This window comes from Aquarana catesbeiana, linkage group LG08, assembly GCF_042186555.1.
Source record: "Aquarana catesbeiana isolate 2022-GZ linkage group LG08, ASM4218655v1, whole genome shotgun sequence".
NCBI classification, from domain to species: Eukaryota; Metazoa; Chordata; class Amphibia; order Anura; family Ranidae; genus Aquarana; species Aquarana catesbeiana.
In genome coordinates, this window is record NC_133331.1 from 47,432,322 (window position 1) to 47,446,106 (window position 13,785).

The following is a 13,785-nucleotide window of genomic DNA, read 5'->3' on the forward strand; positions in this document are numbered from 1 at the left end:
CATTAGTTTGCAAAGGTAATTTGATCAGTTTCACTGCCTTAGTAATTACCACAGCTGTTTCATCTGAAGGAAATCCTGAAAACATGACCTGTTGGGGCGCCTTGAGGACTGGAGTTGAGAAACACTGCCTTAGGACATAGCTGATCACAGATCAGGGTAAAGGGTCACTGGTCTTTTATCACATGATCATCTGTGTCCAATGACAGCTGATCAGGTTGTAAACAGAAGCCAGTTATCGGCATTCCTTTCCTCACGCTGACAGCATGAGGAGAGAAGAGCTGATAACCAGCTTGTGTGAAAGGGACATCTACACTGATAATCAGTTTCCTGCTTATCAGTGCAGTCCCATCAGTGTCTCCAATCAGTGACTATTAGTGTCACCTATTGGTGCAATCTCATCAGTGCCTATCAGTGCAACCTCATCAGTGCCCATCAGTGTCACCTATCAGTGCAACTTCATCAGTGCCTATCAGTGTCACCTATCAGTGCAACTTCATCAGTGTCACCTATCAGTGTCTCCTATCAGTGCAACTTCATCAGTGCCTATCAGTGTCACCTAGTATCAGTGCAACTTCATCGGTGCCTATCAGTGTCACCTAGTATCAGTGCAACTTCATCAGTGCCTATCAGTGTCACCTATCAGTACAACTTCATCAGTGTCACCAATCAGTGCCTATCAGTTCAACCTCATCAGTGCCCATCAGTGCCTATCAGTTCAACCTCATCAGTGCCCATCAGTGTCACCAATCAGTGCCTATCAGTGCAACCTCATCAGTGCCCATCAGTGAAGGAGAAAAATGACCGGTTTACAAAATTGTATAACAAACTATGAAAGGTTTTTTTTTTCCCCAAAATTTTGTTCATTTCGCAAGAAAAAAAATAACCCAATGGTGATTAAATACCACCAAAAGAAAGCTCTATGTATGTCATTTTTTTTTTTAGTGGGTACATTGTAGCATGACCGCGCAATTGTCATTCAAAGTGCGACAGCGCTAAAAACTGAAAATTTGCCTGGGCAGGAAGGGTGTAAAAGTGCCCAGTAGGCAAGTGGTTAAACATGTGATATGTTTTCTATCATGAATAAAATCCGGGTTTATGATATTTGCAAATCCTTGCATTCTGTTTTTATGTGGATTTTACACAGCGTCCCAACTTTTTTTGGAATTGGGGTTGTAGAATATAATTTCTGTAATGTTTCTTCTGAGATCGTGTCCTTTATTAAAAAAACAAACAAAAAACCCCCCACTAAACTCACAATGAATGCCCCATATTGAATTAGTCTATTGGCCAGGTCTCTAAACTCTGGTTCTGTGTCATATGGTTCTGTGAATTTTCCACTGCTGATTGCTCTGCGGCTCCAGTATGCAATTTTGTGCAAGATATACGGCAGTGAGCTTTATCCTCTATGACACTTGACACTTTCTCCATTGTATCTGCTGTGACATGTGTGGGAATAATAGTAGGAATAATAATTGTGCCTGTAGAGTCGTGCAGAGCTGTACCTGTCCTGCCATTGTGCTAAGTGTGTCATCACCATAGATATAGCTCCGCTCCATGCAATGGACAGTATTTGTCCCTGACACTGGCTGTCAGCCATGCCCTCTATTCTGCTCTGAATATTCTGTCCTTTTCATATTGTGTTCTGGAATTCTGAACAAAGCACCGCAATCACTCACTAAGTTTTGTCCTTTTTTGTCTCTTTGCAGTTCGACAAGGTTAAGCAGGAGCGCGATGAGGCCGTCAGAAAGCTGGAGGAATTCAGCAAAAGTGAGTGACAGTTCTTAGAGACCCCCGCCCCGGGGTTGGTGTTGTTATTATTGAAGATTTATATAGCACTGTTGCATCCCGTGGTGCTGTACAAAATGCTGCAAATAAAGCTGACGCGGAAGAAAGCCTTTGAATTGCGGGGCAGATTGTATGCAGCGGAGGCAGCTGGAGCCGGTATGTCAGACCCAGACGGAGCGCGGATCCAGCAGGGGCCGCAATACAGGACCGCATGTGACCGGCCAGAACAAATAATGCGCTACTATAGGAAGGGACTCTAATTAGAACATTTGGGATTTCGGTGTTAGTATGTAGCAGCTGTGTTGCTGAATGTTTCAGCGGTTTAACAAGAAGCCATCACAGCTCGGGAAATACAGAAATCCTGATGGCTATTCTAAATTATAAGAATTGTGTCCCATTACTTATAAAACATTTATTTTTGCCCCAGGTTTTGATTCTTCAGCTTTAAATGCTACGGGGGAATGTGAGGTTTGCTGCTTAAAGTGACTGTAAAGTCCTTTTTTTTTTTTTTTTTTTTTTTTTTTAGATAACAAGCATGTTATACTTACCTCCTCTGTGCAGTTGGTTTTGCACAGAGCAGCCCGGATCCTCCTCTTCTCGGGTCCCTCTTTGCTGCTTCTGGCCCTTCCTTCCTATCGAGTGCCCCCTCAGCCAGCAGCTCTCTATGGGGGCACCCGAGGCGAGTCAGAGCTCCGTGTATCCATTCAAAAACAGAGCCCCGGCCTGGCCCCGCCCCATCTTTCCCCCGATTGGCTGACTGACTTCGATTGACAGCCACGAGAGCCTGTGGTGCCCCTGCTGTGTCTCGGCCAATCAGAAGGAGTGTCCCGGATGGCATAGACACTCGTGGACATCGCTGGAGAGAGATAGGGCTCAGGTAAGTGATTGGGGGGTGCTGGGGACACTGCTACACACAAGTTTTTTTTTTTTTTATCTTGGTGCATAGAATGTATTAAGATAAAAAAACCTTCTGCCTTTACAACTACTTTAATCTGCTTCCCTGGTTCCTCCTTTCCCCACTCACCAAGATGCTGATGACATTTTTAAAGTCCAATTTTGGGAAATTTAAAAATGACTCCTTGCAGTACTGCTGTGCCTTCTAGGGCAGTGGTCTCCAAACTGCAGCCCTCGGGCCAGATATGGCCCTTTACCTTCCCTTTTATGTGGCCCTTGGGGCACTTTTCCTCCCACTGACACCAATGATGGGGCACTATTCCTTCCGCTGGCACCAACAATAGGTCACTATTCCTCCTACTAACACCAGAAATGGGGTAATATTCCTCCTACTGACCAGAATTGAGGAACTATTCCACCTACTGATACCAGTGATGGGCTACGATGCCTCTCACTGATACCAGCAATTGAAAATTTTTCTCCCAACAATACCAATGATGGGGCACTATTCCTCCCACTGAAACCAATGATGGGGCACAATGCCTCCCTCTGATACCAGCCATTGGCAATATTTCCCCCACCAATACCATTGATGGGGCTTTGTTCCGCTCACTCAAATCAATGCTATTCCACCCACGGATACCAATGATGAGTCACTATTCCTCCCACTGATACTAATGATGGGGCACAATGCCTCCCACTGATACCAACAATTGGCAATATTTCCCCCTTGAGTACCAATGATGGGGCAGTATTCCTCCTCCTGCTGACCACAGGTGCTATGTAATTTTCTTATTCCCACTGACAACCAAGCCTGAGGCATTTTCTACTCCCACTGGCCTCCCCAAAGTCTGAAGGACAGTAATCTGGCCCTTAGTTTTGAAAGTTTGGAGACCCCTAGGGAAAAGGAAAACTACCTGATCCTACCTGATCCTCCTCCGGCAGATGGTGCTCCCCCATATCCAACAGTGGACCCTGCATTTGTCTTGATGATGTCAGGACCTTAGACTTCTGCAGTGCAGGGAGAATATACTGTGGCAACTGGGCTGGCAGCATGGATCAGGTAAGTAAATCTTTTTAAACATGTTCCCTAGATCTTAACACGGAGTCCACCCCCCCGAGTAAAAATTAAAAGTCAGCAGTTACAAATACTCACTCCAGCTGATTTTAGGATCAGTTCTCGGGTGCTGCAGCCGCCATTCGTGGTAAAGGAAACCAGCAGTGAAACTGCTGAAAACAGCAGTTTGCCTTAGGTAATTCCCACATGTGATTCTGAGCCTCCATGATTGAAAGAACTGAAATCCAATGAATGACTGCAATTCCCAACATCCCTTGTAGCTTCTTTCTCCATAGCAGCATCTCTGCCCCTCTGGGGGAAGAGGTTGTATCACCATTTGAATTCTTGAATTCTGCCTGTTTATACATTTTTAAGGCTTACTCTCCACCTTTATGCGGGATGGTTGTCTTTGGTTGGGGGTCTCTACTTTTTGGGGTTAAGAATTTTTTTAGAGGGTGGGGTCCGCTCTTTAGTTGAGGCAAGGTCTCCTTTTAGGGGGGTGGCGAGGTCTGCGCTTTAGGTGCGGTGAGGTCCATTTTTTTTTTTTTTTTTTTTTTTTTGGGGGGGTGGGTTGTCTGCTCTTTGAAGATTGGCAAGATCTGCTCGTTTGGCTGGTGAAGTTTCCTCTTTAGGGGGTCGGTCTCATCTTCATGGGAGTGGGGTCTTGCTTTAAGAGAGCCACCTTTTTAGAGAGGTGGGTACAATCTGTAGGACGATGGGGTCTTCTCGTTGGAGGGTGGTGGTGTGTTGTCCTTTTTTTTTTGTGTGGCAGCGTCTCCTCTTTAGGGACATGGGTTCCATCTCTTGGGAAGTGAGGTCTTGTTTTAGGGTTGGGGGTCTGAATAAGGTGGTGGGGTCTTTCATTTAGGGGTATAGGTTAATTTATACTCATCCTGATCCAACCATAAATTTGATTAATGTGGATCTTTTATTTGAGGTCTGCATTGTCTCAATACTGACTTTATAGAGGAGGGACCAACCGAAGACACTGAATAAAATCATATAATGAAGGCCAGTGTTCACAAACCATGGGACAATTAAACAGGCCATAGATTATACTCTTTTTATTTTTATTTTTTTTCCTTCAACCAGTAGGTTGAAGGAATAAAAAATGTGCTGATTCCCCCATCCACACATTTTGGGGTGGATGGTGGGGATCACTCCTGCTATGGTATTGTGTTCTCACGGTGGGGAGCCCTTCCTACCATTAGGATATAATGATCAGTGTTGCTTGCTATAGTGCCACTGATCGTTTGGGAAAGACCTGACAAGGTTGCTGTACAGGAGTCGATTGATAGATGGACTTCTGTACAACCAGGGTGCACATGCATGGGCCGAAGTTTATCTGGTCCCTGCTGAACCGGTCGAATTACAATCCATGTATGTCGTATGGCCGGCATTAGTCCTCATTCAATCAACAGTCCTAAACTGGCTATGAGCAGCGAGTCTGCGCGCAACTCCAAAATGCCCCCCCCCCCCCCCCCCCCCCCCCCCAAACTCTGTTTGATGTGGGGAAAAAAAGGTGGACTTGAAACGATGGATGATTTTCTGTCTTTTATGATATTCCTCTCCCTACTTCTCAACTAGGGTAGAACAATCAGTAAAATGACCCTTCTGTGGCACCATCCCACTTCCAATACCAAGTACTATCCTACTCCAAAACTCCACCAAGTGGAGATGGAGAAAGTAGATTGGGACATTAAATGTGTTAATTAAATGTTAGAGGGAACAAATATTGACCATTGTAAAAATAAACCTAATTTTATTACATCAATAAAAGCCTGTTAAAATGCACATAACACGCACAAATGATTTCTCGATTGCCATTACAATGTGGTACAATAGACTGAAAATTGGTGTAAAAGGCGTAGTGGATAGACGCGTTTCGCGATATTTTCACTTCCTCAGGATCCAGGCCTTCAATCAAACATATAATATGGCTGTGCAGAATAACAGTAGAACGTATAATACCACCATGCTTAATCAATCAAAACATACAAAAAAACTAAATATATTAAACAACTTAAAGAGGAACTGCAGTCTGCTCACATAATTTGTAATAAAAATATCTTTGCCATTCTGAAGCTTCCCTCCAACCACTTTGCATATTATTCTATATATATTGTGATTCTGTACTTGCCAAATATGCTGCAGAAATCTCCCTCCACTGAGTCTGGCTGCAGCCATTTTAACTGTGGGCAGCTGAAGCTGCTGCCTGTTCACTTCCTGGATTTACACAGACACACAGAGGCTCACCTCCAGCTCTGCAGCTCTCATTGGCCCTCTTATGACTCATCCCCCCTCCCTTCCTGGCAAACTCGCACCAGAGTTAGAGAGAGATCTGTGCATAATGTCATAAGCCTAGGCCAGTGATGGTGAACCTTGGCACCCCAGATGTTTTGGAATTTTGGAATTACAATTCCCATGATGCTCATGCACTCTGCACTGTAGTTGAGCATCATGGGAAATTAGTAGTTCCAAAACATCTGGGGTGCAAAGGTTCGCCATCACTGGCCTAGGCTATTGACCAGACAAGAAATGGGAAGTGGGCTGTATAAGGTATTTACTGGTAGAAAAAAAAGTTTTATTATCCAAAGTTGAAACAACAAGGGCAGAAGATTTAATAGATAGAAAGATAAAAAAAATGACTGAAGGTCCGATTTAGGAACACCTGGTGGCTATCGGTGTCGGGCGAAGAAGAGAAATCGGAGGTAAGAGACGGGGAAAAAAAAAAAAAAGGAGTAGGAGTAGTATAATACTTGATATTCCTCTGCCATTGATCCCTTTCCTCCATTTAAAGAAATATTGAAAATTGTTCACAAAGCAAATTACAGAACAAAGCACATTATATAACAAGAGCCTGCCATTCCCTGTCTGTCCACCAGGAGGGCGACAGCAGCAATGCCAGCTCTTTGTTGTGGATAGATTTGCCGTCCTGTGTTTGCCAAGAACAAACATGAAAACTAAAAACACAGAAAATATTGTCTAAGTGTTCCTTTTTTAGTGGCTAACCAAACGCTATTTACATGGCGAGTTTGGGGCGGCCTTGGATGAGCTGCGAAATGGCCTTTTATAGAGTAATGGTTCTGACTTTCTAATTGTTTTTTGCTGTGTTGGTCTGAATGACGGCAAAAATCCCCATACTGCTCTTTCTTCTTCTCCATTCTCTCAACTTCTATTTCCTTCTATTTTTGATCCTTTTTAGCCTTTTATTGAGGACGTTGGAATGTGTTCTATTGTTTCCTTCTGAAATGTGGTGCATCAAATGATAAAACGCCGTTTTTGCTTTTCTGTGCTGGCCGTCTCTGCAGATCTTTTTGTATTCTGTTCAATTCGGCTAAATACAATCCAGGTGCCCCAAAACAAAAAGTGCTTTACAGTTTGTTGTCTTTAGAAAGCAGCCACAGCCTGAGTAGAGAAGCCTGTCTTCTGCTAGATTGCTGCAGAGAAGGACCCTTGCGCTCCATGTGAAAGCAGCAGTCTCTCCAATACCTCTGATGAATAGAGATTTGTAAACTCTGACTGCCAGGGGCATGCTGCATCTCTGCAGAGAGACCACTGTATCCACACACAGAGCAAGGGTTCTTCTCTGCAGCATGCCAGTAGGGGACAAGCTTATTTTCTCAGGTTGTGGCTGCTTTCTAAAGCAATTAACTATAATGCCCCGTACACACGGTCGGATTTTCCGATGGAAAATGTCCGATCGGAGCGTGTTGTCGGAAATTCCGACCATGTGTGGGCTCCATCGGACATTTTCCATCGGATTTTCCGACACACAAAGTTGGAGAGCAGGAGATAAAATTTTCCGACAACAAAATCCGTTGTCGGAAATTCCGATCGTGTGTACACAAATCTGACGGACAAAGTGCCACGCATGCTCAGAATAAATAAAGAGATGAAAGCTATTGGCCACTGCCCCGTTTATAGTCCCGACGTACGTGTTTTACGTCACCGCGTTCAGAACGATCGGATTTTCCAACAACTTTGTGTGACCGTGTGTATGCAAGACAAGTTTGAGCCAACATCCGTCGGAAAAAATCCTAGGATTTTGTTGTCGGAATGTCCGAACAAAGTCCGACCGTGTGTACGGGGCATAAGACTTTGTACACAAAGATGTACCGCTCCAGGTGGCAATCCTGCTGCTACACCTCCCCTGCACATGGAAATGGTGCTGGCTTAGCGTGCAATGGACATGCAAAAGGAGAAATCTGGACAGCCACTTCAATGCAATCACCTTTTATTAATGTAAAAGACAGTCCACGCAGCAAACAGAGGTTGTGTCTGTGGGAATGTTTGACCATTCTTGCAAAAGCGCATTTGTGAGGTCAGGCACTGATGTGGATGAGAAGGTCTGGCTCTCAATCTCCGCTTTAATTCATCCCAAAGGTGTTCTATCAGGTTGAGGTCAGGACTCTGTGAAGCCAGTCAAGTTCCTCTACCCCAAACTTGCTCATCCAAATCATTTGGTGGGGGGGGGGGGGGGGGGGGGATTATAGTGTTTTTTCAGGGCTTGGCCTCTTAGTTCCAGTGAAGGGAACTCTTAAGGCATCAGCATACCAAGATATTTTGGACAATTTCATGCTCCCAACTTTGTGGGAACAGTTTGGGGATGGCCCTTCCTTTTCCAACATGACTGCTCACCAGTGCACAAAGCAAGGTCCATAAAGACATGGATGAGTGAGTTTGGGGTGGGGGAACTTGACTGGCCTGCACAGAATCCTGACCTCAACCTGATAGAACACCTTTGGGATGAATTAGAGTGGAGACTGCGAGCCAGGCCTTCTCATCCAACATCAGTGCCTGACCTCACAAATGTGCTTCTGGAAGAATGGTCAAACGCTTCTGTAGACACATTTCTAAACCTTGCGGACAGCCTTCTCAGAAAAGCTGAAGCTGTTATAGCTGCAAAGGGTGGGCCAACTCAATATTGAAACCTACAGACTAAGACTGGGATGCCATTAAAGTTCATGTGCGTGTAAAGACAGGCATCCTAATACTTTTGACAATATAGTGTATATATACACGTTGCGGTTTGCTGGGATTATGGCTGAAGATATCATCCATAACCTGGTACTGTTTTTTTCAGCCGGCGACTGGCTTTCCCTTGAAAGTGTTCACAGCGACCCATTAGCTGCTGGAACGCTTTCAGAAGTGGTGGGAGGTCTCCCCCGCTGCTTGCTGATGTCTCCTGGGCTTACCTTCACCCACCCGAGAAACGATCCGACGATGTGGCAGGCTGGTCACTGAGGCTGTAAAAGACTAGATAATTTTTGATCGCTTCTATGGCCTTGGAGGACCGGAGCGATGTCATGATGTCACTTCTGGTCCAGGGTGTAAGTAAACCATTTTTTTTTTTTTTTAATAGCAAAAGATCAAATTTTTTTTTTTTGATCTTTTTTTTTAAAGGTAAAGAAGATATTTAGAGTCTTTTTTTTCTATTACAAGGGATGTTTACATTCCTTGTAATAGGACTAAAAGTGATCAGAAAAAGGACAATTAAAGGGACAGCGTAAAAATAAAATAAATAAGAAAATAATTTAAATCTCCCCCATCCCTCCATGCTCACGCGCAGAATTGAACTCATACGTAAGTCGTGCACCTATATGTAAACGGGGTTTGCACCACACATGTGAGGTATCGCCGCAAAAGTTAGAGCGAGAGCAATAATTCTAGCACTAAATCTCCTCTGTAACTCTAAACGGGTAACCTGTAAAGGCGTTTAAAGCATCACCTGTGGATATATTTAAGTACTGTAGTTTGTCGTCATTCCACATGTTGGGTAGCTATTTACTCGGTATAACTTAAAATCGTGGTATATATTGTGCTTTTTTTATTTATTTATTTATTTGCTAAAATGTATTTTTTCCAAAAAATACCACTGCGCAAGAAATACAGCCTGGCTTCAGATGGCCACGGTCTGCTGTAAGTTTATAAAATAACAAACTACTGCTATAAACTAACAAAACAGACCTTAGTTTACAGACTAACTTTACTAGAATACATTAGGCTTGTGTATTATAGGGGTATTTTTATTTAAAAAGTATAATTTCGGCCGGAACACCACTTTAAGGTGAAAAAACATGAGGGTTTACAACCCCTTTAAGATCTAAAACCTTCTGTGTGCAGCAGCCCCCCAATACTTACCTAAGGTCCATCTAGATCCAGTGATGATGCATGAGAGACTCAGCTGTCCGGGACTCTCCTCCTCATTGGCTGAGACAGCAACGTGGCACCAATTGGCTCCTGCTGCTGTCAGAGAGCCAATGAGGAGAGAAATGGGAGGGGCTGGGCTGTGGCTCCGAGTCTGAATGGACACACATGGCCTCGGCTCAGGAACCCCAATAGCAAGCTGCTTGCTGTGGGGGCACTCTGCGGGAGGGAGGGGCCTAGGGCACCGAAGAGGGACAGAGAAGAGGAGGATCTGGGCTGCTCTGTGCAAAACCACTGAACAGAGCAGGTACAGTATCTCACAAAAGTGAGTACACCCCTCACGTTTTTGTAAATATTTTATTCTCTCTTTTCATGTGACAACACTGAAGAAATGACACTTTGCTACAATGTAAAGTAGTGAGTGTACAGCTTGTATAACAGTGTAAATTTGCTGTCCCCTTCAAAATAACTCAACACACAGCCTTTAATGTCTAAACCGCTGGCAACAAAAGTGAGTACACCCCTAAGTGAAAATGTCCAAATTGGGCACAAAGTGTCAATATTGGCCACCATTATTTTCCAGCACGACCTTAACCCTCTTGGGCATGGAGTTCACCAGAGCTTCACAGGTTGCCACTGGAGTCCTCTTCCACTCCTCCATGACAACATCACAGAGCTGGTGGGTGTTAGAGACCTTGCACTCCTCCACCTTCCATTTGAGGATGCCCCACAGATGCTCAATAGGGTTTATGTCTGGAGACATGCTTGGCCAGTCCATCACCTTTACCCTCAGCTTCTTTACCAAGGCAGTGGTCATCTTGGAGGTGTGTTTGGGGTCGTTATCATGTTGGAATACTGCCCTGCTGCCCAGTCTCCGAAGGGAGGGGATCATGCTCTTCTTCAGTATGTCACAGTACATGTTGGCATTCATGGTTCCCTCAATGAACTGTATCTCCCCAGTGCCGGCAGCACTCATGCAGCCCCAGACCATGACACTCCCACCACCATGCTTGACTGTAGGCAAGACACACTTGTCTCTGTACTCCTCACCTGGTTGCCGCCACACACGCTTGACACCATCTGAACCAAGTAAGTTTATCTTGGTCTCATCAGACCACAGGACAAAAAAGAGACTTTAGTATCACTTTAAGACTTGGTTGAAATATTTTTGTTTTTACCTTTTTCTGAGGCACTTATTGAAGGCGAAGTAAAAATTTTATCCTATTAAACCTACGATTAGGCTCGGTTTACGCTGAAGCAACTTGTCAGGTGTCTTAGTAGCCTGACAAGTCGTGCTCCATTCAGTGCAATGGAACCATTCTAATCGAGGCGACTCAAGTCAATCCGACTTAGAAAAAGGTTCCTGCACTACTTGGTGACAACTTCAGGGCGGCTTGCATTTACTTCTATTAAAGAAGTCTTTTGCAAGCAGCGCTGAAGTCGTGATTTGCGGAGCGGCTTCAAAGTCAGGCGACTTTAAAGCCGCCCAGTGTGATCCGAGCATTAGGGTCTAATCATTTCATTAAACAAAATAATCATTTATTAGCGCAACAACTTCTGCCTCTACTAGACTTGCTTAGCAGCTGGCTGGGTAAAGTGTTGATTTTGTGACATTGTTAGGCAGTTGAAATTCCAGCCAGGAAATTCTTGTGTAATTGTAGTATGGAATGTCCAGGAGTGGATTCATAAACTCTTCTATCTGGTGACCAGTTTAACCTTTTTTTCCACATAGTTTACCAGGCAAACACTAGATCTTCATTCAAACATTGCCTGCAGATAAAGGCGATACACTTGAAGTGGCACATGAGATTGATATGGTGTATTTATTCTCATAACATAAGTGAACAAAATGCAGATTTGTCACATAGAACAGGTAAGTACTTTCACCACCATTTCAAATCCATGAAATTAGAATCTGATGATCAGAACCTCCTTAGGGAGTACGTTTGGTGAAACTTCTCTTAGCCCACATTCACATTGGGCCGATATGGCATGGGATTGGACATGCCAAATTGCACGCCAAATTGGAGACTATTGCCGGCAATGGCACAGATGTCTGTCAAATCGCTCCCGAAGTCGGACTGCATTACCGGTTTGAAATCGTGCGAGTTCAGCTGAACACGATTTCTAACCCGCATTCAGTGTGAACCTAGACTTAGAGAGGGTTCACGCCAGTGCGCTGGGGTGTGATTTTTATCTACGTTTTGCACGCAGTTTTTATTGGCTTCTATTAGACTAGCATTTGTGTTCAAAGATGCAGCATGCAGAACTTTTATTAAATTGCACAGTCTAATAGAAGTGAATGGGAGCACGCCTAAAACCACGTGTAAAACGCCAATAAATGGCACTGCACCCAATCCGTGGCATGCTGGGGTGAACCCTCATGTATTTAGGCCAAGTTTATATGTGCAGCTAAAGTTCAGGCATTTGACAGGCAGCAGGGAGGCGATATGACTCCTTGCTGACTATTTTAACCCTGTAAATGTTGCACTACATGAGTATAAGAAGTTTAGAATACACAGATATTCCGTTGCCACTGAATAGTAACCAGTCCATTTGTGACTTGAAACCCAAGCAGTCCACCGGCCGATAAGGATTGCATGTTGTTGTAGGTAACAGGCACCTCAGTTTGTAAAAAGAGGGTAAAAAAAGAGAAAAGAGAGGCGATATCCAATTACCCCTTTGGGGGCATCCAAGTAGGAAGAAAGAAGAGAAGAAACAAAAAGGTAAGTATGAGGAGAGCAGGATCAGTAGAGAATTAAAAGGAGCTTGCCTGAGAGTAAAAGGAAAGAAGGGGGGATTTCCTAGTGGTCCAATCTGGCTGCAGCATTCAAAGGCTATGGCGTACTGTCTCATGGAGAGTAGGGTTCAGTCAATGTTCTCCTGGGCATTATATGTGATCCAAATTCTTAAGCCGCGTACACGTGAGCGGAATGTCCGACAGAAAAAGTCAGACGGAAGCAATTCATCGTCTATTCCGATCGTGTGTATGCGCCTCATCGGACTTTTTTTTTTTTCCGAAAATTCTGACAGACCTAGAAATAGAACATGTTCTAAATATTTCTAATGGAATCAATTCCTATCGGGAAAACCGCTCTTCTGTATGCTGTTCCGACGGACCAAAAACGAGGCTTGCTCTGAAGCAAGTACGAGACGGAAGCTATTGGCTACTGGCTATTGAACTTCCTTTTTCTAGTCCCATCGTATGTGCTGTACATCACCTCGTTCTGGACGGTCGGACTTTGGGTTGACCGTGTGTAGGCAAGACTGCTTGAATGGAATTCTGTCAGCGTTCCATCGGAGAAACCTTTGGAGTTTATTCCGACGGCAAAATCGGTCGTGTGTACGCCGCATTAGGAACTTAGCACTGGTATCATCCATAATGGAGATGATATTCTCATGCACCATAGTGCCCATTAGCCCATGTTTAACAGTGGAATTAATGAATGGTTGCCTCTATGCTCTGGCCAAGGTCTGCAGTGCAGCCAACAACACAAACTCACCAGCTTCCTCTGAGGGATAAAATCGGTTTGTGTAGCAGGGCTTCCCAAGGGTTAGGAGTTAAAAAGAACGTTAAGAATAGACCTGATCATAGCATAAACCGTGTCCAAAACCTGGTTGCCTTAGGACAGGCCCACCAGACATGGAATAAAGTACCCTGATACAGAAGGATTGAATTTAGATAGGTGGTCAAGGGTCATATTAGACAGTAAAAGTAGTTTATAGGCATTTTTTTTGGCCTATAATATTCAGTATTTGTCCTTGTAGATATTGGTAGAACTTAACTCCATTAAGGGAGAGGAGCTTGTAATGGTACTTAACTCCTATGCCACCATCTGAATGCTAATGGGTTATCACATGCTGGTGCTGAAGAGTGTCCAGGATGCCTGAAAGTGGCA

General features: G+C 44.2%; 1 protein-coding gene across 13 annotated transcripts in view; it reads left to right on the plus strand.

Annotated features, from left to right (window-relative positions):
* Window positions 1–13,785, plus strand: part of SHTN1 (shootin 1) — a 185,359-nt gene that overhangs the window by 38,318 nt on the left and 133,256 nt on the right. For all 13 annotated transcript variants that reach the window (XR_012235636.1, XR_012235639.1, XR_012235640.1 and 10 more), the window contains exon 3: window positions 1,707–1,767. Coding sequence is in view for 4 of the 13 variants with exons in the window: in XM_073595793.1 (XP_073451894.1) it covers window positions 1,707–1,767 (61 nt within the window). In the remaining 9 variants the exon portion in view is untranslated. The remainder of the gene's footprint in view (window positions 1–1,706; window positions 1,768–13,785) is intronic.